Source organism: Equus przewalskii, chromosome 10, assembly GCF_037783145.1.
Source record: "Equus przewalskii isolate Varuska chromosome 10, EquPr2, whole genome shotgun sequence".
Taxonomy (NCBI): domain Eukaryota; kingdom Metazoa; phylum Chordata; class Mammalia; order Perissodactyla; family Equidae; genus Equus; species Equus przewalskii.
In genome coordinates, this window is record NC_091840.1 from 32,441,955 (window position 1) to 32,468,826 (window position 26,872).

At 42.0% G+C, this 26,872-nt stretch overlaps 1 protein-coding gene and 1 long non-coding RNA gene across 7 annotated transcripts in view; one reads left to right on the forward strand and one right to left on the reverse strand.

The window, feature by feature from the left end:
- The window catches only part of MKS1 (MKS transition zone complex subunit 1), an 11,711-nt gene extending 3,512 nt beyond the window's left edge, over positions 1–8,199 (reverse strand). For 4 of the 5 annotated variants that reach the window (XR_011523127.1, XR_011523128.1, XM_008512847.2 and 1 more), the window contains exons 1-11: positions 8,056–8,199; positions 7,537–7,646; positions 6,382–6,452; positions 5,801–5,956; positions 4,607–4,704; positions 4,291–4,419; positions 3,916–4,020; positions 3,142–3,250; positions 2,530–2,586; positions 1,427–1,469; positions 1,104–1,169 (exon numbers count right to left, since the gene is read on the reverse strand). Coding sequence is in view for 3 of the 5 variants with exons in the window: in XM_008512847.2 (XP_008511069.1) it covers positions 1,104–1,169; positions 1,427–1,469; positions 2,530–2,586; positions 3,142–3,250; positions 3,916–4,020; positions 4,291–4,419; positions 4,607–4,704; positions 5,801–5,956; positions 6,382–6,452; positions 7,537–7,646; positions 8,056–8,135 (1,024 nt within the window). In the remaining 2 variants the exon portion in view is untranslated. Of the gene's footprint in view, positions 1–1,103; positions 1,170–1,426; positions 1,470–2,529; positions 2,587–3,141; positions 3,251–3,915; positions 4,021–4,290; positions 4,420–4,606; positions 4,705–5,800; positions 5,957–6,381; positions 6,455–7,535; positions 7,647–8,055 lie in introns of all 5 variants that reach the window. The other variant, XM_070560820.1, reaches the window with a different exon arrangement.
- On the forward strand, positions 7,536–26,872 carry LOC103546339 (uncharacterized). Of its 2 annotated transcripts, none has more exons than XR_011523130.1 (4): positions 7,536–7,782; positions 9,125–9,214; positions 9,307–9,369; positions 26,142–26,872. It is a non-coding gene; the product is annotated as an uncharacterized lncRNA (long non-coding RNA). The 2 variants fall into 2 exon arrangements; XR_011523129.1 differs by lacking the exon at positions 26,142–26,872 and adding an exon at positions 12,934–15,866 and having other exon boundaries at positions 7,641–7,782.

A 26,872-nucleotide genomic window follows, 5' to 3' on the forward strand; every position in this document is an offset into this window, starting at 1 on the left:
TCAAGAAGAACCAGTCATGCAAAGATACAACAGAAAGAGCTTCAGACAAAGGAAATGGTCCTCAAAAGGCCCTATGGTGTAAAAGAACTCGGCGTGTTCAAGAGCAGAAAGAGAGTATGGCTGGAACGTTGCAAGGGAGAGAAAGGCAGGGCCAGCTCCTTCAGGGCTTGGAGTTTGGATTTTACTCTAAGTGCAAGGGGAAGCCGTGGGAGTTGTAAGCTCAAGAGATATACAGCTGGTGTACATCTCTAAGGCTCACTTTGGCTGTCGTGTATATGGCAAATGAACTGTAAGAGGGAGCAAGAGAGGAAGCAACAGGCTAAGCTAGAAACTTAATGCACTGGCCTAGGCAAGAGATGACGGTGGCTTGGGACAGGGTGCTCAAGAGAACAGACAATTCAGGACATCTCTTGAAGACAGAGCTGACAGGAATTGCTGATGGAATGACTGGCTGTAGGGAGCCAGAGAAAGTGAAGAAACAAGGACGTCTCCTAGGTTTTTGGCATCAGTAACTAAGTGGCTGACATTGCCATTCTGCTAAATGGGGAAAATCATGAGGACAGGTTTGAAAGAAGAGGGAGAATCAAGAGTTCCTTTGGTCATGTTAAGCAGAAATGACAAAGAGGTAACTGGCTATGAGTCTGGAGTTCAAGGGGGAGGCCAAGGCCAGAGATAGAAATCTGGGAGTCTGAGACATATAAACAGTATTCAAGCCATGGGATGGATGAGACCACCCAGAAAAACTGTAGAGAGAGTAACAGAAGGCCCAGGCCCAGCTTTGGATATTCTAATAGTTTAAGATCAACAGAAGATAAGGAATCAGCCAAGGAGGCTAGTGAGCCACCAAGGAAAGAGAAGAGAGGAGCGTGGAGCCAGAAGCCAAGAGTTTCAGTGAGGAAAAGTAAGCCACATGAAATGCTTCTGAGAGGCCAAATAAGGTGAAAGCAGAAAAGTCACTATAGGATTTGACAACTTGGAAGTGATCTATGACCTTGAAAAGAGGAGTAACAGTTTTAGTAGGAGTGGGGAAGGAAGCCTTACCAAATGCCTCTAGAAAACTGTCAGAATGGATATAAAAAAGACAGACAAGGAATATTACTTACTAGAAGTTGGCAACTCCACAAAGAAGTGGACGTAGAGATTGTCATACTCATAGCCTTGGGCTGAAACTAAGAAAACAGGAAACTATTTCAGCTTATTCTCCTATCACCCTTAGCACCCAACCCAATCCTGAAGAGCCTACACACTTCTGAAAGCAAGTCCCTCAAGGGCCAGGAACACTGTGTTTCCAGAAAAGACTCGTGACTGAGTTTCCCATGTACTTCAGACAACCCAAGGCCTCCACTGAGGGAGGTGGAATACTTTACAGCTGTATGTGGGCACTTGCCCGAGCATCAAGAGATCTCTGTCTGGGCAAGACACTTACCTACCTCTCCATTCACAAAGAGCCGGAGGGCACCTGGGACAGTCTAAGGGAGAGAGAAGTGGGGAAAGATCAGGAGGTCTGGAAGGAAGCAGCACGTCTCCCCCAGCCTGTCCACAAATCCCCAGAAGACCTGACCCTGGATGTCAGATCTGGGTGTGTCACTGTCGCACGTCCTCCCCACCCTGCCACTTCTCCACAGATCAGTTTCCTTCATGTCTAAAATTTGTTCAGTAGGAAAAAAGTAAATAATTGAAATGGAAGGGAAGGCAACACAGTATGGGAAATTTACAAGAATGGCCAAGGGAAGCAAAAACAGCTGCCCCTTGGTGTACAGTGGGAAGCTGCAGACCCCGTTCCCTTTAGATGGCTGAGGTCAAGAAACAAGGGAGTTTCCTTTGTTAATTATTTGTGTATCTATCTTATCTAACTTTTAAAACTGAACATATGTTGCTAATGCAATATAAAAATATTGAAAGTTAATTTTTTTGGGGGGGGGAGATCACTGGGTAATTTTATCCCTGTTTCAGATCTAGAAACAAAACTCCTGGAGTGAGGGAAGACAAAGAACAGGACCACAGGATAACTGACAAACTATTTCGCTTTGTTTTTTAAAAGCTAAACTATTTGACAACCAGAAATGACGCCCCTTCTCTCTCTATGGGGCACTTACAAAAAACAGCCACATGAAGAGTGCGGAAGACTTTTTCATCTTTATATTTATTTTCAAAATTAACTATAAAGTAATACGTGAGTGCATTACCATTGATAAAAATTCAAAACTACCTAAGTTTAGAGAATAAAGGTAGAAATCTCTCTCACCACCCAATACCCATCTACCATCTCCCAATCCCACCCCTCCCAGAGAAAACCACCGACAGCACGTGTGCACCCTTTCAGACCATTTTCTGTACACTAACAGTTCTATATCTATATACAATGTTTTAAAACACATAAGGATTATAATCTGTACACTATCGTTTGACTTCCTTTTTACACTGAAGAGTATGTCTTAGGACCTTTGCGAGAGGCACTATTACTCAGCCACAGTCAGAATGCTCCGGCTAAGCCCAGCTCACGGTGCTGCAAGAAGCCAAGCTACTCACCATCTCGAAGTCAGTGCCCACGAGGCTATTGAGATACTCCTTGTGCCGGCCATAAAGCTGAGGGAACAAACCAAACCAAGACTCAAGATGCGATCCCCGCCAGACCAGGTTCAGTCTGAATGGGAGGGAGAGAAGCAGTACTGGGGAATGCCACAGAGAGCTGGAGGCCTATGCATCACCCCAGCCACTGACGTTTTAAAGTGAAGCACTGAGGCTCTGGAATCCGCTGGTCTGGGACTTGCTCTTACAGTTCTTGCTCTTACAGGCTACGTGACCTTGGGCAGACTGCTTAGCTTCTCAACCTCAATTTCTCATATATAAAATGGTAAAAATAAAAGCATTCACTTCAAAGGGTTGTTGTACGGTCTAAATGAAATAAAGTATGCGACGTGCCTACCACAGAGCATGGTAAATGCTCAAATAAATGGTCATTGTTATTATTATTGTTATATTATGATCAAAAGCTTGTGTCTGATATGTCAGCAATGCTTCCTAAGTCAAGAGGGCCATTAACAGCAGACCTTGCAAGTGCTGACATCAACCTCAGACACGGTCTCAGCTCCCAGGCACTGAGGCTCATCCCTTTGGTACTTGGAGTGAACGAGCTCTTACATCCTTGAACACACGCTGTTCCCGCTCCTCCTCCTCCGGCTGTGCGAGGGAGGACACGTTGTCAATCGTATACTTCCACAGCTCCTGTTTCTCCCCCTCGGTCTCGATTCTGTAAGGTCAAAGCCACAAAAAGACCAACTCTGAAAATAAGAGATGGGTCCCCCAGACCTAGCCCAAGGATGAGCCATCACTGGCCACACAACTCACTTACAGTATATGATAACGAAAATGGCCAGAAATACAACAAGGCGAGGGACACAAAACAGCAAAGCAGAAACGGCACCAGACTACACTCAGAGGGTAAAGGTTCTGGGCGCAATTCTGCCTTAAAGTCATGGTGAAACCCTAAACACAACATCCCTGGCACCCCATTCTCTCACCTGAAAAATGGACAGGTGGGTCTGGATAATTTCTAATTTACAGCTGTTACTCTAATACAGAGAGATGAGGAACAATCAGCCTGGAGGAAAAGACCTGGCTGAGTTCATCTCTCCTTCTTCTGGTTAGTTCTTATGTTCAGCAGCACAGAGAACTATTTTCACATCGCTACACAGCTGGAGTTATCACTTTCAAATTGGTGTAGTTGCATGTTTTCTGAGAAAAAGATGCCTAGAATCCTAAGGGTCTATGACCCAGAATAGAATATGAACCATTGCCTGGGAATTTAAGTTAGAACAGAGGAAGGGCTGTCTGAGAAGCTTTTCCACTAGGGCCAAGAAGAGAAGCCAAGGGAAGGAATGCCAGCCTCCACTACCCTTTTCTTCCTCTCCACACCTGTAGGGTCCTTTGAGGCCGGTGAAGTCAGGTTTTACTGTGATCACACCATTGCTGTCCACCTTCAGAGTACAGAGGACATGTTCATACTTCTTATAGCCAAGCCTAGAAAACAGGAAATCAACACCAAGGTTCAGGATCGCTGGTCCCACCTCCAGAGAAAGAGGAAGAAGTAGTCAGCCCACATCAGGGAGAGGACAGAGGCTCTAGGGAGCATTATCATGGTAAAATATTTTCTCCGGAGTACAACTAAGAAGAAAAAGAAGAAAAAGTCCCTCCCCCTATACACCCCGGATGCCTGTAACAGGTAGGGGATGGTTAGTGAGAAGAGGTGAGGATGAGGATGTGAGCTGGGCAGCGAGAATCTTCACTCACTTTCCATAGGGTCCCAGGTCTGCCATGATGTACATTGTCTGAAGAGGGGTGTTGATGACATGACTGTTCCTGATGAACTCTTCTGAGGGTTCCCAGGTAACGATTCGTGACTTGAGGATGCCGCCCTCCCTGAGAGACACCACAGGAAAGGTCACTTCTCTGGCACCCCCAAAGAGCCTGAAGGAGGAACACAGAGGAGCATACCCAGGTGGGGGCCTACTGCAGAATGGGAAGCTCCAGTTGGTGGACATATGGAGAACACTGGCGTAAAGGACCATGAAGGCCCCCCACAGTCCCCATACACCCTTGCACTCACATCCCTCGCCTGTCCTGCCGTCGCCGCCTGACATTTGCCATTCGCTCGACCAAGAATGATGGCACCTCGCTGGCTGCAGTGGTCATTTTCTGACAGTGCTGGGAAAAGAGAGCAGCCCCGTGTAACCCATCTAGTCAGGGCCACATGGGACCAAATACCTGAAGGCAAGTTTTCCTTCTGAAACCTCATCCAGGACCTGACCTAACAGGTACAGACACCTCACAATTATACATGCTAACAGAGGGGAGCAGTGGCACAAACGACCCAAAGAAGATTCCTCCCACACCTTGATTTGCCCTAAGATTTTAGCTGCATACTACCCTTCAGAAATGAGTTTATTTGTGCTAATATTAAAATGACTCTTCAATCTCTGAGCACATACCAACGAAAAGTTGGGTGAGTTTGCCTGGTAGATGTTGACGTTAACCAGGTAGTCAGAAGATGCCAGATGGGACGTAAGTATTCTGCGGAAAATCCTCACATGGCTAACTGAGCACTAACTGTAATTTGCTTTACTTTTCCAAAAGACAACCCAAATTTTATACACTACCAACCCACAGCTTTCCTAATACAAGCATCAATCTTTCAAAAACATTCATTTAACACCTGCACCTTGCAGAGATCTACAAGATCATAAACAAAAATCAGAAAATACAGGCTCTACTCTCAAGGAGTTTAAAATCTCAGTGAGAAGACAGAAGATATTATACAGTGACTGAAGAAACTGTAAAACAAGTCCACAAGGGTATGTTGGCACAAACAAATCGAGAACTTAAGTCATTCTCCATGGCTGTGCTGAATTCCTTTACAAACCCAGATACCAAGAGTTTTGGCTGAATCTCCTGATGAATTTTATCTGGCTGGTTCAAGACTCCACCCACTTGTCTTATCACGTGATGCATGGAGGAAGTCAAGCCTGGTGGCTCCTTTTTCTGATTTGCAGTCTGTAAGCCTATCATCAGAGACATTGCTGGCTCCCCCAGGCCCTCCAGCAGGCAGAGAAGGGAGCAGCAGCCACACCACCTGCAGACCGTGCCCACCCTACTTAGCTTGGCTGCCAGCAGCACAAGGCGGTTCCTAGACAGGCTGTTTCTCCTTAACAGGCTTCTGACTTAACACACAGAACCTAGTGAGGCCAGAAAGCTAGGGGAGGGAAAGGAGATGGAAGCTATGGGACCTCATTAGGAACAATACCTCCTCCAAATTGGTGTATCTATCAGAGTCAGTGTAGGTAAAGATCCGTCGGTTCTTCCTGCCACCCGAATTCTCCAGCTTCAGGATTTCTTGACGGTACTGATGATCCAAAGGGCTCTGACAGGCTGCTTCATTTTGGTACAGATCTACTTCAAACTGAGGTCACAAGAAAACAGAGATCTACTGAGAATACGTCCAACTTTTGTTCCTATAAGTGCTTAGTCAAATCAGTCCTATAGAGCTGATGCAATCTGACATGTTTTCTTAGCCAACTCTCAATTCACCTAAACTAATGGAGGGTAGGGGATCCAAAGAATGTTGGAGCTAAAAGGAACCAGAGTGATGGTCTCATCCAAGTCTGCTGTTACAGATGGCATGTGGCCCAGAGGTGAACAGTGCCTTACCAAGGATGATAAACTGGGTAGTGGCAGTCCCTATGTTACATTGCCCCTGTAAACACAACAGGGTAAAGTGTAAACTGCTACGACCTTTCTGGAAATCAGTTTGGCAATAAGTTATCAAGACTCCTTCCTTGCTACCAGCCAGGTGGAGGGAGACTGAACAAAGTGACAGCGGCTCACCTGGCTAAAGAGCTTCTCCTGCCACCCAATCACGACCTCCTCCTCTTCATCTTCATCTGGTCGGTGTCCACCTCCCAAGAGAACAGAATGAGTTGAATGTTTAAGCCAAACCAGCACCACTTCTCGCTCTGTGATTCATTCTAACCAAAGTCCCTGCTCTAATATTTGCCACCAAACAAGTTGGAGTTCAGTGTTTTATTAAGCACTCACTCTAGACAAAGCTTAGAGAGGCTGTGGACATGTCTAGAAGCTAGGATTAGGACCCAAGAAGTCTTAATCACGACTCTAATTTGAATAAAAGGAAGTCATGTCTTCCAGGAATTATTAATTTAATTCAGTGCCAAGAGCTGAAATTTAGATATAGGCTGACTAGCTCTTCCTCAAACCCAGTTGTCTACATTTGCTAGACAGGAACCCTGGCATTTTCACCTTTACTATTGTGAAGCCATATATCTAGAATCACAAGCACTGTAACCTTAGGAGACCAGGTAACAGAAGAGAAGAGGAAAGGCAAATAAATGATTATTTAAAGAACCAAATCTAATACTCCTGGCTGAGTATGCCTTTTTCAGAGATACATGCTTCACAGCCACCAGCCACACTCTTGTCCAGAAACATATCTGAACAGAAACAACAAAAGCAGAGAGAACAGTGACTTAACACAAACACACTGTTTTCTCCTCCTCACTCTTCCAGCTTCCTAAATAAGGAAAACCGCAAGAGGGTCGTTGATGTTAATATGCACATTTTTCAAGCAGACCCCAATTTTAAAATTGTTTTACAAAGTGTTTGGAGCATATTTTCTCTTAGAAAAAAAATGCCACAAATGATATTTAGGTTGACAGGCACATTTATAACATCTAAAGTATGGCTTTTGTTACTTTATTATATTTGCCCACAATTCGGATCAGTACCTTGAAGGCAGGAATCAAGTCTTATTCAATTTTCATGCACAACATAACGGAGTAGTTAAAATTACCTGGGATCAAATCCTGGCTTCAACATTTACCAGCCGTGTGACCTTGGGCAAAGAACTCAACCTCTCTATGCCTTTTCTCAGATGACAGACCTGGGTCTACCCTGTCTTAAGAGTTAACTACCGCCCCAGGCCCTTCCCCAGACCCCCAAGGGGCCGCATCACCACCAGACACCCACTGGCAGTTGGGGGAGGCCTAAACGTGGCCAAGTCTATGAGATCCTTCCCAAGCTGGGCAGCAGGCTGGTAATGGAGGAAGTTGCTTGACGTGATTCTTTGCAGGTGGACCCTGTCAGGAAAAGAGAAGCCCAAAATACTCGTCACAAGGCACACAACCAGGAGATGAACACAGAGCAAAGATGGAAACAAAACAGAGAAGAGGGTGGGGCTATCAAGGTGGCCGGGAGGCAGGCAACAGAGAGGAGGTGAGTGGGGAGCGGGATCCCAAGGAGAAGGGTGAGGATGAGAGTGTATTAGGGACCCAGGGCTCCGAGGAATTTGGGAGGGGCAGGGCCCTGTAAGGGCTTGCGTGGATGCGGCAGCTGTGACTGCAGAAGTTTCCGGGTAGTGAGGGCGACGAGAGGGGAGCGGGGAAGCAGTGGTCTGGATTGTAGGCGGAAGTGGGCAACAAGAAGTGAAGTTCGGACTCGAACTATCTGAGGGCATGAAAGGACGGGGCTCTGGGGCGATGCGACTACCGGAGGCGCAGATTGCGCACGGGGTCCCGGGAACGATACACGGCCTCTCCGGTGTCAGTGCTCCAGACGGCCTCCGCCATGACAGCTGCGTCACGCCGGGACTGAGCCGGAAAGCGCGCCGCCCCGTTCCCCTAGCAACGGAGACGCTGGGTTGGGAGGTGGCGGAGGCGGTGGCCTCGCGCCGGGTAGGGGCCCAGCTCAGGCCGAGGTCACGTGAATCACTGTCTAATACGTGTGCCAAAGAAGCTCGCTCGCTCCCAACGCCGGGCTTGATGCACTTTACAAATGAGGAAACTAAGACACAGCCATCGGCCCGTTTCATATAGATTCGGAAATGGTGATGGGGACCAAACCCCGTGTTCTGAGTTCTCAACCACTACTTTTTCCATCACACCACACAGCCTTCCACTGAATGCTCAGAAACTTTGGCCCGAAAATTGGTGGGTGTGACTCACAGAAGACACTCATTTTTCCCAAAAGAGTCATGGAAGGTGATGGCACTGTGGGGGATTAGAATTTGCCACCCCAAAATGTGTCTCTTTGGCTTATTATTATCTTTAAAGATTGGCACCTGTGCTAACAACTGTTGCCAATCTTGTTTTCTTCTTCTTCTTCTCCCCAAAGCCCCCCAGTACGTAGTTGTATATTCTAGTTGTAGGTCCTTCTAATTGTGCTATGTGGGACGCCACCTCAGCATGGCCTGATGAGCGGTGCCATGTCTGCACCCGGGAACCGAGTGGGTGAAACCCTGGGCCTCTGAAGCCCAGCATGCGAACTTAACCACTCAGCCATGGGGCTGGCCCGGCTTGATTATTTTTAAGGACAAGATGCTAAAGGAAACTTTGACCGTCCCCCTAATTGCCTAAAAGAATTTAAGATAAAAGAGCCTGTCCTAGGAAGGAGTTCTCACCAGAGATAATTCTAGGTGTGGTAGACAGCAAGGCATCTAGCAAGGGCCATTTTATTAAAAGATCTCTTTTGTCTCCTTGTCTATAGATGGCCCAACAAACATTTGTTTATCAAACATTTGCTTTTCCATCTCCATGTAAATTGCCTTCCTCTCCTACAGTTTGGTGAGCAGGATGGGACAAAACTTAACCGACTGGAGGCTACTACTGCATCTGAGAGATCCTGGACCCCTGACAAGAGCCAGCAGGAGGTAAGAGTTCTTACCAGTCAGTCTCCAGGATCTCTCCCTGCATGGTCCAATGGAAGCGGGAGTGGTGAATTTTTTTCCTTTTCTAAATTTAGATTAGCAGGAGAAAATATTGGTGAAGCTAGCTTCCTGACCTCAGCAACTCTGGGATATTTGCTGTGAGTACTTGTTGGTTTATTGATCCTCGTCCTCTCAGAGATGGTCACTATTGTTCCTTGTCTCTGTCTTTGTGTCTGTGTCTTGATAGCTTGGCTTTGTGATGTTTTCAGTCTCCACCATCCAGAAGATGCCCATATCTGTGTGCATCTTGGTGGCCAATTGAGTAGACTCAGGTCTGAGACACACTCTCTCTGTCAGGCTGTATCAGCTCTCAGGGGAGTTTGTCATAAGAGGTCCTAGTTGCTTTCATAAGGGTCCTTTGTCATCTCAACATTTGTTGTTTGTTAATGCTGGTCTTACTGCCTGTGCAATGAAGGCCTTTGCTTTCTTAGACTATTTTGGGGAGTGAACTTTCTGGATCTTGTGAGGGCTTCTTGTCTTGCACTCTCTTTTGGGGATGCCTCTTGTGTCCATGGTTAAGCCATAAAGTTTTGAAGCTGGATACTGGAGGGTTACTATAAATGTTCAGTAAGATTACCTTTCCAGATGTTCTCAACACAGACATAGATGAAAAGAAATTAATCTTGTCAACTTGCTGTTTTCTTGTTTAACCTGAGGGGTGACTCAAGGGTCACAAGAATTTATGAGCTTGTTTTACAGAAGGAAAAGCATGCCTTCAAGGATCGCTAGATAAGCAGTCCCCAGCTGCTGTTGATGCCCAGAAGTCAGATGGCCCAGGGGCTTTATGGGGAGTGAAAGAAACATGGATTACCCCTTTGTTTCTCCGAAACTCTTCCTGCCAAACCCCTTAGCTCTATAAAACCCCTGCTTCCTTCTCTTGTTAAGGTGGATTTGAGAGAACCCATCCTTCCGACTTCTCTTTTGGTCAATTCAAATAAACCTTTCTCCATCTCCAAGCGGATGTCTCAGTGACTGGCTTACTGCACATGGACACACGAATTTGAGATTAAGAGGTTCGGTAGCAGTTTGAGTTGCTGTTAAGATCCTACTCCTCAAGGTGGCCAGATGATGGATCATTTAAATTGGAAAATCTTCTAAATTGGAAAAAATTTTTTAAGAGCTCCTGTCATAATTGTTTGATTGGGATACCTATGAAAAGACCAAATTAAAAAGGAAAAACAAAAAAAATGACTAGCCTTAAGACCCTGACTCAGGTTACAGTTAAATTGAGAAAATGTAAAAGTATAAGTGTTGATGAGAGTATAAAAGTTGGAATGTTTGAGCTAATTTTATATGAAGAGGTTATAGCAACTTTGTCTGAGTGTATTTTGAAAATGGACATTATGTCTGGCTGGGAATACTTCCCCTATCCAATGTTATAAGACTGAGACCTATTGATAAAGTCCTAATGGAACTATGATTAGAGGTGTAACAGGTGATAGAATTTAGATGAAATTTTGTAGAAAAATTGATATATTTACAGGCTTTATGTGAAGTGATTGCATCTCTTTTTGCCTGATTGTATTATAGATTGTATTCGGGGGATAGACTTCTTGTCTCACTGGGAAACATTTCCCCTGCCTGATTGTAAGACAGCATATAAATCTGCCCTTCAGACAATGTAAATTACACACACTAAAAAGAAGTCAACAGGGTTGCCTGAGCCTATACTGTATGAGACAAAAACTAGGGCCTAATATCAAATGCTAATAAAAAAGATAACAGACTCTCCCCCCCAGGGTAAATTGTTCTAAGATTAAATTGTACACAAAGAGGGCCTTTGTTAAATGCTTTGTGCAGACTTTTAAAGGTGTGGTACACTGTCCTAAAGTTTTAAAACAATAGCTGTGGAGTCTTTGTGTATGTGTGTCTATATATATGTTATATTTGTGTGATATTTTACCTCCAGAAGATATGGCCAAAATTAAGAGCTGTGTTTAATTGGCTTAAAGAGAGCACTTACATGAATTACTTCTAAATGTAGTAGAAACTAACTCAAATGTCTTTCAAGTTAATGTGATATAAAATAACCTTTAGTAAACAAAAGCTTGTTTATGTTTGTTGGTTTGGTTTAAATAAACGTGTCCTCAAAGTTATCAGCATTGTATATGATACAGGCATGGAGCTGGGTTTACTAGCCAAATAAGCTCATGTTATCTCTGGTAAAAATTTACCAGTAAAATAATAGCTTAAAATGATAAGCTAATTTTGCCTAATGTCTCATGAAGTTTTTGTAGGTAATCTAAACACAATCATTGAGAGCAAATAATTTAAATGTAAGTGAGATAAGAGTTTATAGATAAACTTGTAGCAATAATTATATTTTATGGCTTGAGTATTTAAAATGACTTCCAAAATCTCTTTAGTAACTTGAAATTTTGAAGTTTTGCTCAGCTAAATTAAATGATGGAAAATTCATTGAATATCTAGATCATTTGTAAATAAGATAAAATATTAGACATTAATTATTAATATAGGTTAATCTACTCTTGGCTTCTTATTACAGAGAAACTAAAAAGTGTTTAGTTTTATTAGAAAACATGTCTTGTGTTTTATTAAAAGATTGTACTATGATGTAGCATGTTTCTAGAAATTATGAAAAGTGTTTATAAACTTGCCAAGCCACAGAATACTAATGTAAAAGACAGTTTATAATTGCTTACTTCTCAGTTTTCACTAAAAATTAATGTCTGTAAGGGTTAAAAATTCTAATATGTGGTTAAAGCTACAAAAATTAATAAGGAAAAATCTTTGTATTCAAAGAAAGTAAGATGTATGTTTTCAGTAAGGAAGGTATAAGAAATAAAGATTTTTGGGCTGTTAAAAAGGTTATAGAAGGTTAATAAAAACAAAAACTGAGAAAAGAACTTTGTACATGGTCAAGTTGGCTAAGATTAAAATGAATTTAATTAATTAAATGAGTTTTAATATCAAAAGTAACCTGGTCCAAAATTAGAAATTGGTTTTCTCTCTCTTAAAAGGATAATTTTCTTAAACTTTTGTTCTGTTCTTAATAAAGAAATTATAAAAAGGTTTTTCTTTACCTTTGAGTCAATCTACATTAAAGAAAGAAAAACTATGTTTTGTCAAAATAATTTCCTATGTTCAAAAAGGCTGAAGTCTCTCTATTAAGCTTTTTAGAACTGTTTGGCTCTCTATGTTTGCTTTCATAATCTTTGTCACTTTGGTTAAATGGATAACTAAGCATTGTTTCATAGAGATCTATGATATTGTGTGGGTAAATGTTATTGATATGTGTTCTTAAAAAATTATATTACAGGGCTAGCCCAGTGGTGTAGTGGTTAAGTTTGCACACTCCACTGTGGCAGCCTAGGGTTTATGGGTTTGGATCCCAGGTGTGGACCTAGCACTGCTCATCAAGCCATGCTGTGGTGGCATCCCACATAAAACAGAGGAAAATTGGCACAGATGTTAGCTCAGGGCCAATCTTCCTCACACAAACACACACAAAATTTATACAACATTCCTAAAATTCTGATCTATCCTGGTTGTTAGTCATAATTCTAGTTATTATCTTAGTGTTATGTGTCACAGAAATAGCCAAATTTTTTGTTTTGTTTGTTGATTGCCATTTTTAAGTCTTTTGTCATTTACAGACAGTTTTGTTTTACTCTTCTTTTGCAAATATGTTTCATCTTCAGAGAAATTCATGGAAAGGACTCTGACACTTGCTCTAGAATACAGGTTTCTGATAAACTTTCAGATCATAAAACTGAACTGGGTAAGAAATTACAGAAGGCTAATGGAAAAACTGACGACTTCATGAAACTGCTAGCAGAAGACCAAAATCAAGAGTTGATTACACGGGACTAAATAAACTGATGAGGATGATTATAATTTTTATGACTCTTTGTTTAAAATATTGCTGATTTTTTAATGTTTTGTTTTTTGAGATTTGAGGAAATCTTTTTCTCTTAAGCTAACTATGACTTATAGAAATTTGGTTAATTATACTTTGTAAGCAGAATTGAAACATTTATCTTTTTCTCCCTACCTGATCCCTCCAGAATTTGGAAACTCTTAGTGAGTGAGTATTGTTATTTTCATGGCAATATAGTTATTTACATAAGTTCAGTAAGAATCTGTTCTCCTTATAACAGGATACAATTAAAAACATTGGTTATATTACCAAAGCTTTGACTGGAATGTCATATTTGAGAGAAACATGCATAGATTCAGATATGACTAGACAGCTTTTGAGGAACAAAGATTGACTTTATGACATAAAGCTACTTGGAAATATCGGCCTGGTGCCTTGCTTACAGGGTTCCCAGCAACCTTACCAGATGAGTAAATAAGGTCACTTCCCTGGTGGGTACCAAGAACCTCAGGATATTTTGGGGATCTTGAGAAGACAGGAATTCACCCAAATCTGTAGGTATGGCAGGCGGAGTTTGATGACAAGTCTTTGGCTTTGTTTTCCCAGCCTCAGGAGACCTATGAAGTTCAATCTGAGATCCCTTATAAAAAGTTACAGCAAAGCAGATTTAAAAGAGCCTATATGATCAATTGCTATTCTTGCTGTACTTATGTAAATAACTGGGCCAACTTTATTGAAACTAGACTTATTTTGCAAACCAGTTAGTCTTAAGTTGGCTATCTTTGGCAAAAATGAGGGTGATTTTAGAAATAAAAATATGTTTCAATAGAAACCATAGTATACATTTGTGGATATTAGATGCTAGTTCTGCCAACTGTGTTTGAGGCTTTTGTTTTTTACCTGTAAATTGAACTAGATCCTGAATTATTCTATTCTCCTGAAATATCTGGCTACAAATCTGCAAACTAATGTTTTCAATCATTTTCACTTGGAGTCACTGAGAACTGAAACCACCCTTGTTCCTGAATTCCTGCAATCTGCAGCTGGACAACTTTGATATAAAATTTGTAGAGATCACCACAATAGCACGCCTGTTGATGTGTAAGCCACTCAAGATGATACCTGAACACCTGATGACATCATCAGAGACATTTCAAACTGCAAAAGATGCTTTGACCTTGACATCTAGAAACTTCTTTACTGACTGTCCCCAGGGCTCAGAAACTGGTTTAGAATTTTCTTCAGCCATTAACCTTGTTTTTCTGTTTGTTTCTGTAGAAATGTGTCTTATTAAATACCTGATTGCTTGCTTACACATATAAACCTAACTTTGGGAGCCCATCTCCTGAAATGAATTTATCTGGACTGACCTATTGTCAGGACTAAGGGATGTATTCAATGAGATGGAACAATCTACCAACTCAGCTTCTGGACTGTGAAACTTCTTAAAGTTTCAAAGGTGGGACTGTGGGGGATCAGAATTTGCCACCCCAAAATGTATCTCTTCAGTTTGATTATTTTTAAGGACAAAGGACTCTGAAGGAAACTTTGACCTTCCCTAATTACCTGCAAGAATTTAAGATAGAAGGGCTTGTCCAGGAAGGAGCTCTCAACATAGATAATTCTAGGTGTGGTAGACAGGAAGGCATCTAGCAAGGGCCATTTTATCAAAAGATCTCTTTTGTGTCTCATTGTCTATAGCTGGCCCAACAAACATTGGTTTAGCAAACATTTGCTTTTCCATCTCCGTATAAATTGCCTTCCTCTCCTACAGCTGTTACTAATCTTAGAAGAAAAAAAAAGTGTCAGAAGACTTATTAGTCTTTGTATTGGTATTCACTGAGCCAGAGAAAGAAAAAACAAGGAAGCTAACAAGGAAGTACAAGATCTTACTACTGAACTGGTTTTTCCCTTGTGTATGTTAGTTCTGGATTTTTAAGCCACTTTGGATACTGCACTGGCCTCCTGAAAAGCCAATAAAGTACCATTCTGAAGTCATGCTTCATTGGACTATCAAAGGCAGGACACACTGTAACCTTGAGTCTAGCTCCCTGGCACTTTGGGGCTATCAATAGTTATCAGCCTTTGACATTTACTACTCCCTCAGCAGAGTAAGCAATTGTCCCCTGAATTCAGGAATCTCCTGCCAGTTTGATTATATGGCAGTGGGAGCCCTGGGCAACATAGCTGCTGTTGTGTAACACGAAGGACTCACCATAGTAATAGCCCCATTTATTTAGCATCTAACACAGCCTGGGTGCTTTGTCTGCATTGTCCCTAATCTTCGTAGAAAACCCTTAAGTAGGTATTGTTATTCCCATTTAATCAGTGAAGTTAGAGAAGGCCAGGGCTTAAAAGGCTGGTTAAAGTTGAATTCTAGTAAGTGGTGAAGGAGCTGGGATTCCAGCCTAGGTCTATCCTTTGAAGCCTGAACACCTTCCACTCTGCCTCACAGCCTCTCGCCTACTAGTTTATTCCATAAGAGCACACAATTTTCAACCTGGTACATAATTATTTCAAGAGATGAAACCATGGAGGCAGAAAACTAGTTCTTAAGAAATAATCTCTCTGATTTCATTTTAAAGTTGTGACTAGATAACACTGTGCCACAGGAACAACAAATGATAAAAGTGGAGACTGCCTCAACAGTTGTTTTATAACCAAAGAAAATTTATGGCAAAGTCAATCTAACATAATTATAAGCAAAATAGGTACTGTAACACATGGTATGGAAATATAAATGATCATAATTGACTTATTTTTGTATGGGTAAACTAGATTTTTATGTTTTCTTTTTCTTAACTCGTATCTATAAGTCAGGATTCTTAAAACTGGGGTCCATGAGTGGGGCTCAAGAAATCTATGAACTTTTCCCCTAGAATTTTGTGGGAGGCATTTTCTGAAAAGATTTCATGACTTTTATCAGATTCTGGAAGGAGTTTATACCTAGATTTCAAAAATGGCCTGAGCCCCACTACACTTATATACTAACATCTTGATAAAAGTCGAAAGTTTGGATTATGTAGTATAAAGGGCAAAATCTCTCATCCCATCACCAGCAGCCTGTCCACCCTCATCCCCAACCAGGGTGGTTCAGAGTTGACATTTGCTGTGTTCTCCCTAAAATAACACCATCATTTGGAAAATTTTTTTTTGGTTTAGAAAACACTTGCACAAACCATCATGAAGGGTAGATAGTATTGCCTCTATTTCACATATTTATAAACCAAGATTCATTGAATTTCTCACAGTCTTATGACTAGGAAGCATAGGTCCTGCACTTACGTTCAAGATGTTCGAACTCAAACCTATGGACTCTCCTTTGAACTATGCTGTCTCCTTATATCTACTCTTATTGCTATCCCCTCCCCAAATTTTTTCTTTCCTAAACCAGCCCCATCTGAGCCACATCAGAATAGCCCACCACGTCTTCCTTTCCCCTTCCCAGTTGGTACTTTATAACTTATTTGGGCTCTCCTCAACACAAGACTTTAGGAAAGCAGAAGAGGAAGAACATCACTACAGTTCTCAAAAAACTCTCTGGGTCCCACAGTGTCCATGCTTTGTGCCTAAAAAATAACCTTGAACTCTCTGTGGTCCCAGGAAGAGATTCTTCTGAATTAAACAATCTTCTGAGGAATAATAAGATTGACTCCTGCTTTTTTCTCTCTCTGCCTGACTTTAAAGATGGAGGAAGGGGCCATGAGGCATAAACACTCCAATTATAAAGCAGAGATTATCAAATTAGATAAAAAGCAATATCCAACTATATGCTGTCTACAAGAAGCCCACTTTAAATATAAAGATAGTTTAAAAGTTAAAGGATGGAAAAAGATATACCATACAAACACTGATCAAAAGAAAGCCAGAGTTACCAAAAACAAACAAACGAAAAAAGAAAGCTGGAGTGGCTATGTTAATAACAGACAAAATAGACTTCAAAACAAAGAATATTACCAGGGATAAAGAGGTATATTTTGTAATGATAAATGCATCAATTCATCAAGAGGACATAAGAAATATAAATATTTATGCACTTAATAACAAAACTTCAATATATATGAAGCAAAAAATTGATAGAAATGAAAGAAGAAATAGGCAAATCCACAGTTACAGTTGGAGATACAACACTTTTTCTTAGTAAATGATAAAAACATGTGGACAGAAAATCAGCATGTAGAGGACCTGAACGTCATTGACGAATTTGACCTCACTGACCTTTGTAGAACACTCTACTGCACAACAGCATGCACACTCTTTTCAAGTGCATGTGGAACATTGACTAATAGTGACCATTTCTGGGCTAAAACAAGTTCTAATAAATTTAAAAGGGGGGCCAGCCCAGTGGCATAGTGGTTAAGGTCACACACTCCACTTTAGTAGCCCAGTCTTCACAGATCTGGATCTGGGGCACAGACCTACACACCACTCCTCAAGTCATGCTGTGGCAGCATCCCACATACAAAATAGACGAAGATTAGCACAGATGTTAGCTCAGCAACAACCTTCTTGAACCAAAAAAGAGGAAGATTGGCAACAGATGTTAGCTCAGGGCCAATCTTCCTCACCAAAAATAAATAAATAAATTTATTTATTTTAAAGATTGGCACCTAAGCCAACAACTGTTACCAATCTTCTTTTTTTCTTTTCTTTTTTTTTCTGCTTTTTCTCCCCCAAATCCCCCCAGTACGTAGTTGTATATGTTTTTTCAGTTGTGGGTCCCTCTAGTTGTGGTAAATAAATAAATTTAACAGGATCGAAATAATATGAAATACATTCGCAGGCCACAGTAGAATTAAACTAGAAATCAAAAACAGAAATGTATCAGGAAAATTCCCAAGTATTTAACAACAGGCTTCTAAATAATCGATTTTTCAAGAGAGAAGTTATAACAGAAATTAGGAAATGTCTTGAGCTGAATGAAATGAAAGCACAACATAGCAAAAGGTTGGGTATGCAGTTAAAGCAGTGCTTAGAGGGAAATTTATAGCCTGAAATGTTTCTATAAGAAAAAAAAGCTCTCAAATCAGTGATCTTAATTTCAGTTTCAGTAAATGAAGGAGAGAAAATTAAAACCAAAGTAAGAAGCAGAGAAAAATAAGAAACATAACAGCAGAAATGACTGAAGTAGACAACATAAAAATGATTTTTTTTAAAAGCCACTTCTGAAATTGTGGAGGAAGGAGCTTTAAAAAGTCACTCCTCCATAAGATAATGTGAACAGGGGCAAAAAATATCAAAATAAACTTTTTTAGAACTCTAGAAATTAACCAGAGGCTTGCAATAATCGAAAGATCATTTATTCAAGCAAAATAGCCAAATTCCAGTAAGAGCAGTGAGCTTTATGGCATTTTAACTGTCTTAGTCCCTCTCTTCTCTCCCTAGCTAAAACTGGCTGTGAATAGTCTTTTCACCTAAGGGGAATGTGGAAAGCAATGAGTGAAAATTGTTTAATGTTGCAGCGGCAAACCATTGACAGTGTACCCCAATACATTCGTAGAGCCTTAGACAAAGACTGAGAGACTTAGCGGTTTAAGCCATTTAAGGAAATCTCTGTCCAATCCTTAGCTGACCAACAAGCTAACCAACCAAGCAGACTTCACTGGCCACACATGACAAAGAATACAGACTTTACAGAATTAATTCAGAAAAGTCATTAAACAAATAATCAGCAGCACTGCCACCAACAAACAGCAACAACAATAAGCCCTGGGCAAGAAGGAGGGAGTAGCCACTTTATAATATTTTAAATTTCCAGTTTTCAACCAAATTTCAAGACAAGCAAAGTAAAAGGAAAATGTTGCCCATATACAGGGAAAAAATCAGTCAATAAAAACTGTCCCTAAGGTAGCCCAGGTATTGGAATTACTAGATTAGCTATAGATATAGATGTAGGTTCTTTATATATACAATTTTTATATATAATGTTTATATTAAAAGATTTTTATTGTGTGTGAGGAAGATTAGCCCTGAGCTAACATCTGCCACCAATCCTCCTCTTTTTGCTGAGGAATATTGGCCCTGAGATAACAACCATGCCCACATTCCTCTATTTTATGTGTGGGATGCTTGCCACAGCATGGCTTGATAAACGATGTGTAGGTCCGTGCCCAGGATCCAAACCTGTGAACCCCAGGCTGCCCCTTGAGTGGAAACTGAAGGCTAAAGATAAAAAGAACTGTCCACAAATACTGTATGCTAGTTGGCAAATTTGTTTCTCAGAGGCATGTGGGTTAGCAATTCTGAAACTACTTTGTATGTATACTAAGGTTGAACAAGTAAGTAAATATATTGTAGATAATAAGAGCCCTATTTCCCACTGTCTAAGAAAGAAATTACAAATAAAGAAAGGAGTGAAGGTGAGAATGAATCCTGCAGTGCTGTGGGTCAGAAATGAATATAGATATGTATGCCTGGGTTGGTATCCATACATATAGTTCCTAGCTCTGTCTCTGAGAGAGCTTAGGGGCAGTCACTCCCCAGTAGAAATAAGCACTCCCAGTACCAGGACCTTGGTTTCTAAATACCATTCTCCGTTACAAAGTAGTCAGGGCTCATTGGAGAATTGATTCATTCTCTGAAAGAGGCAGAATGGAACTCCTTAGGCATCTCTGGGCTAGGGAGCTCCCATCAGCCAAGGGCAATCCTGAGATGGGTACAGGTATGAGCTGTTAACAATCAACCTGCTCAGCAGCTTGTCAAGGGGACCTGAGCAGGGTACCAACAGCATCTGCTACAAGTACAGTTTGGGGAGGTGATACCAGGAAACACTGATTTGAGAGTGTGGCTAAACCCAGAGCAACTTACTCTGGGAACCAAGAGAGTGAGCACGATTGACTTTTCCCAGCCCCTTCCAGGCAGTGTGCCAACAGGTAGAACAGGTGTGACCACATGGGCATTACCACACTGACATTACCTGAGTCAGTAGGAGAATAAAATAGGTCAGCAGTACCCTGAAGCTCAGCATCTGAAGCAGTTTGTTTGCATGTCCTACTCAGATCTCGAAAGCCTTTTACCAAGAAACATACTCAGCTTCTGATAATTAATTGCCCCTATCTTGGGCAGCCCCTATTTTCCCTACAATGTGTCCCAGCAGGTTAGCCCAGGTCTTTAATGACGTGTCAAGACTTGGAGCAATAGGAATGTTCTAAACAGTAGGACTCTGATGACCCTGGTTTCTGCGGCCCCTCCCCCTCCAAGAAGGCATTTCAATTTTTAGAAATACTACAGGGACTTTAAAATTCACCTTCTATGCTCCTCCCTTTCTTGATATTCTCCTGAAAATACAAAGAAATTAATCTTTTCAATAAATTCTAATAAGTGGCAGAACTTTCTGCCAACCATAGGATTCTTTCAAGTTTAATCTCGTTAAAAACCACTGATTTTCCCCAAATCAGCAATGACCTTTTGAAAGTCTATATTCAATCTACCAATAATTTTGAGTTGAGTTTTTGGCTATTGTCGCAAAAGAATCATTTGACTACAGCTCTTGGGGTTGAAATTAGGTGATGATGCAAACTGCTTTGAGTAAGGATTGATTCTCAGCAATACTGTCTGACCCCTAAGATGTGGTAGTTATGAGTTTTCTCCACAATTCCTTAATTAATTCACTTTATTCATACATTCAACAAATATTTATTGCTGGTCTTCTATGCATGGGGCACATGTTAAGCCCTGGGGATATACAGTTTCTAACCTCATGGAATTTACATTATGGTCGGAGTAGATAGACAGTAAACAAATAAAAAAGTAAAACATGGTACAATATGGTGGTCAGTTCTGTGAAAAAAAATGAAGCAAGAATGATAAGAATTGTGGGAGGAGAAGAGTTTGAAATTTTTTAATGGGAAATTTTTTTAAAGGGAAATCAGGAAAACATCCAGTGAAACTGATATTTAAGCAAATACCTGAAGATAGTGAGGGAGGCAAGCCAGGTAGATATCTGGAGAAAGAGCATTCCAGCAGAGGAGACAGCTAATGCAAAGCAGGGTGGCGGGGCATGGCTGTACAATGCGTTTATTCTCAACTGTACTATAATTATATCTGAATAATTTTAATAATATATACTGTTAAATTAAATCTGGTTTCCAAGCTCCCACTCAGCAAAGCTGACAAGATGTCCAGTGTCAGTCATTATTGACAGCCCTTCCCACTCCCTGGACTCACAGTAGAGTCTGTGTGTCCTGGAAAGGGGCCTCCAATCCATCACAGTCATTGCTGGGATGGTTGTGACCCAAGCTTGCAGCAGAGCTCATCATGTCCATCTTCCTCGTGGCTAACTCGGTCCCTGAGACCACAGCCTTAGGGATCAGTCCCAGATATCCACCTGCTACATCAGAGGTCCTACCACATCTGGGAATGCTACATGGAGCTGAAGTTCCTGGCTTCTTGGCCCTGCATCTCCAAGGTAACTAGCAATCCCTCCATCCCCTCAGGCTTCAGGAATCCAGCTCATCTCCTCTCTACTTTCCCTCCTGGCCCCAGTACCTCAGTGGAGCTCCCTAACCTTTGTGAGCTAGGTTTGTTTGTCAGTCATGTAGTTATTGCTCTTGGTGATGTTGTTGGTTGGTTGCTTGCTTGCTTGCTCCCTTTATTGTTCATTTGCTTGTTTGTTTAAAACAAAGGTTTATCAATTTCCCAGGGGTCAAGGAAACTCCAGCCCTCCAGGACACAAAGCTTTAATTGCTCTCTTGAGGGAGGGTGGAGGGAAATTTTTATTCTTTCAACAGAACAAAATAGAGTTAAGATCTCAATCAGGTTAATTTGTCACATAAACCCCTCTGGAACCTTCCCCCAGCTCTCCATCTCCAGGACCACGGGTCGCTACTTGATCCATGTTACCATTAGCTCTTGCCTAGATGCCTGATCTCTCTGTCTCCAGTCTTGGCCCCTTCAACTCTTCTCCATACTGAAACCAAAGTGACTTTTCTAAGGCAATAATCTGATGAGGTTTCAGATCTCTTTGCCAGTTAAGGAACAGTCATGTGACCCAATTCAGGACAGTGAAATGTGAGAAAAGGCTTGCCAGAATTTCTGGGGAAACCATTCTTTCTCTTCTGTGAGATTCTCGGACTTCCCCGGAATGTGGTTGTGTGCCGTCTCGCCTCCAAGGAAGGATGGAATAGAAGCTTGGAGGAGGCAAAGCCAGGAGAACTGCAGGGTAAAGGAATCGAGAACCATTGAGTGACGTCAATCCTCAAGTCTGCCCTATCTCTAGACTTCTTGGTAGAGTTTTCTTTTTTTTTTTTTTTAATATTTCAGATGATCAAAAATACGGAAAAGAGATTGGCTGTGCAACAATGTGAATATACTTAACACTACTGAACCGTGCACTTAAAAAATGGTTGACAGTAAATTGCATATGTGTATTTTACCAAAATTTAAAAAACACAACAAAAATATGGAAGAAATAGTATAATAACCACTCATTATTGTGTCCAGCATCCAACTTGAAAATTTCCCTATTAGTTAAGCCAATTTAAGTTGAGTTTTTGGTGACTTGGACCCAGCAAATGCTTGCTAAGTAATGCAGAATTTGGTGCCCACAAGTAGGAATGCTATAATTAACAGATTTTAAACTTGATGGAATTGGCTGACCTGAAAAGAGAGGGCTTGACCCTGGGTTAGAAAGGTAGCAATCCTCTCTAGGTGATTGTGAAATATTTGGTTTATCTGCCTCTTGAAGCTTAACCGTGCGAAAAATCACCTAAGGAACCTTGTTCAAACGAAGATTCTGATTCAGTAGGCCTAGGGTGGGAGCTGAAATTCTGCGTTTCTAACAAGCTCCCAGGTGATGTTGGATAGTAAGGAGTTACACTGATGTGCCCTGGAAGAGGGTCCAGGTGCGATGCGTGCTGTTGCATTAGGAGGATGAGGGGGAAAATTCAGGATGTTGGATTGTGTTAGCATCTTCTTATATCCCTTAGTAAGGTTCTACGAGAAAGAGACATGCTTAGCCTCACACTGGCCTGTATGAAAACAGAGAAAGAAGAAAATACATCTCTGTTAAGAGAGGTTCTCTATGCCTCTGACCTGCAATTTAAAAAGAATGGCTGAAATGAGATAATATGATTATGTCTATCTTGGTCAACTTTTTAGAGTTTGCCCATATTTTGAAAATATGTGTGAATAAGTGAACTCACTATAAGAAAGAGCTATTCAACACTTAGAGCCACCCAGCAAAGAAGCAGGTTGCAGTGTAACGTAATGAGCTCCCCGACTCAGTTTTAAGCTGTCACTTGGTGACCACCTGTCAAGGATGAGATAGAGCAGGGCTTCTCTAACTTTAATGCGAATTGATATTACCTGGAGACCTTGTGAAAATGCAGATTCTGGGTTCATAGGTCTGGGGTGGGGTCTGAGATTCTGTGTTTCTAAATAGTTCCCAGAAGACTCCAATGCTACAGGTCCTTGAACCACACTTTGAGTAGAAAGGATGTAGTGGGGAATCCTGCAAGGGGTAGAAAGTTCAACTAGGTTAGTAATATTCAAACCTGCCTGCATGTCAGACTCCCGCAGGAGATTTATTAAAAATGAAGGTTCTGGGCCGGCCGGTGGCGCAGCAGTTAAGTGCGCACTTCCGCTTCAGCGGCCAGGGGTTTGCCAGTTCGGATCCCGGGTGCAGACATGGCACGGCTCAGCAAGCCATGCTGTGGTAGGTGTCCCACAGTAAAGGAAGATGGGCATGGATGTTAGCTCAGGGCCAGTTTTCCTCAGCAAAAAGAGGAGGATTGGCAGCAGTTAGCTCAGGGCTAATCTTCCTCACCAAAAAGAAGGAAAAAAAAGAAATGAAGGTTCTTCAGCTCCAATGCCAGAGATTCAAATTCTGTAATCAGGAGAAGGGCCCAGACACCTGTATTTTTAACAAGCTTTTTCACTGATTCACACACAGTGTTTGGGAACCGCTGAACCAGAGGCTTCCTAAATTTATTTCAAATTCTAACCTACCTTGTCTCAAGAATCTGACAAATATAAATCAGGATGAGGCAAGGCCAGGCTGACAGTGGTTCTTCCACTATATTTACATTGTAAATATCACAGGGTCAAAACACTGCCCTACTATTTAGGAGTCGGAGATTTACACTCACTCTCTTTCCTGGGAATTCAGCATTTTCCACACTTTTGCAGAGCACACTCCATTGTGCTCTCAAAATAGCTCAATTAACAATTTCTTAAGCTCCATCAACCCATGGTGAAACAACTTAATTATGTTAAAAAGAAGAACTTTCGCATTAGGTTTCTTGGAGAATTTTTCCAAAGACAAAAATAACCAGGAAATCTAGGGTTGTGTGACATATTGAAAACATCCCACAGACAGGAGTGATTCAAACTGAGCTTGTTAGAGCCCTGATCTCTGCTCCAGATGCACTCGTGAGCCAAGAACTGCACGTCTCTAATCTGAGGTTGTAGATTTTTATTTTACAGATTTTATAAGTTCCAGGAGGCCAGAATCACAGACAGGTTTGAGCAATTCTTGTTTTTCTTACCTGCTCATCATCAATATCCTCTCTTGTGACATAGCCACAGATAGAAGGGTTCATGGAGATAGGCAAGGGCCTGGTCCTACAACTTGCGGCTAGAGGGAGAGACTGGAATTCCACTCCACTGCAGGGGTTAGGAGAAGGGCCAGGTGAATTGGTGGGATGTAAAATCCAGTGAGGACCATGGTGGGCTGCAGGTGGTAGCCTGGAAAGACGGAAGCATCAGGGAAGGCCTGTAACATATGCCCTGACAGATGTCCTGGCAGGTGTCCTGGCAGGTGGGCACTGGCCTGGGGGAAGAAAATAGGCAGGTGTACAGGCAGGCTATATCTGGGTGATCTGACCACACTGCCATCAGTCTGGGTCAGGAGGCATTCCAGTGTCCTCCCGACACACAAGGGTGTTCTCTATCAGTGTAAGCACAGTGTGTCCCTTCTGCCTCACAGTTTCCTTCCCAACTCTACTCCCTGCTTAAGCCCACTTTCCCTTCATACTCACCTCAAACACCCCTTGCTCAGGGAAGCCTCTCCACCGTCAACTCTGTTAGTGCTGCTGCTATATGCCCTCTGATTATATGTATCCTTATTTCCTAGCAGTCTTACAGTTTGCAGTTATATAATCAAAAATGTGATTTTTTTTTAGAAAGAATTACTGTTAACTCCAAGTTCCATGCAGGCAGAAATCATGTCTGTCTTGAGTCCCAAGCTATCCCCAGAGCTTAAGTGCCTGACACATGGTAGGCACTTGCTCAATAAATGAACAATTATCTTTTAATACGTCTTTTTACCCTACTAACCAGTGACTTCCTAGGAGGAGGAACAAGGGTCAATTTACCTGTGGATCCTCAGGTAATCCAAACAATTGCTCAATACATATTTATTTGAATTGGACTGAACTGAATTAAATTATCAGGAGTAGCAGTGCCTTGGGCACTGGGGTAGGATTCAGGGGAAAATTCCAGAGTTTGGACAGGGGAAGCTAAAAGTGAGGCCATTGACTCAGGGGGCCCAGGTACTTAGATCAAGGTGGGCCTCCTAAAGTCTGCCCCCAGAAGGGAAAAGAGAAAGCATGAGTTACTATCAGCACTGTAGGCTGGTTTTAAAATGTGAGGCTAGGAAACCCTGCTAGGTTGCATTCCGGGAGACAGGCATCACCATCTGTGCAGTAGCCAGGCCCACAGGGACTACGGAGGGATGGCAGCAGCTAGCTAGCTTGTGTTGCCGAATTCAAGAGCAGAAATCCTGCCTGGGCCCCCTGCTGTCCTCAGGCTGGAGATGGTGTTTTTCACCTCCACATCCCTCCTAAATGGCAAAAACAGAGCTGCCTCCTTGTGGAGATGGGGTGGTCCTCATGGTCCCCATCACTTCTCTCTTTCTCCTCATCAGACGGCAAGCAGCCCGTAGGAGGGTGTCCAAAAGTTACTAGGACAGAAGGAAGTCCAGCCGCAGAAGCCGAAAAGAGAAACTTTCCATCACTCTCCCCAGCCACCCTCATCTGTGAAACACAACCTGACAATGAGGACATGGATTTAAGCAGTTTTCTCTCTTAGTTTCAGGTTCTGACCCTCCTCAGGATTGTAACTGGAGATTCAGATGCGGCTGAGAGCACAAATATGGTATCTCAAGAGCAAGCTGATGCTGAAGTAGCTGCTCCCCTCCCATGACTAAGAACCCATCTCGATAATCATCTCTTACGTGTGAATCATGCTTTCCATGTCTGCACACACATCTCAGGTGGCCCTCGCAGCATCCTGGGATACAGGCTGGTGCTACTGTCTCCATCTGCCAGCAGAGGAAGCCGAGGCTCAGAGACTGAGTGACTGTCCTAGGGTCACACAGCTACTGAGCAGGGTTGTTAGAACCAGTGAGATCTGCTGACCCGCGCCAAGCTCACTCTCCAAGATTCATGCTGCTCAAGCTGGCTGGACACCTCCCCGGGGAGCAGGAGAAGCCCAGAGAACACGGAGCATAGAGTAAATGGGCTCACATTCCTTGGGGACCCAATTTGGCTTGATGTTAAGTAAATTTAAAATTTTTATATAAAAACTAACAGATAAGTTCTGGAGTAAGACAAAAGTGTGACTTGTTTTAGTTAAAATGTGAGTTATCGAACTTTTGATAATACAAGTAACAACATTGGTTCATTAATTGTGATAAATGTACCATAGTGATGTAAGGTGTTACTAATAATGGAAACCAGGTGTGGGTATAAGGAGCTCTGTACTATCTTTGCAATAATACTGTAAATCTAAAACTGAAATAAAAATTTCATTTTAAAAAA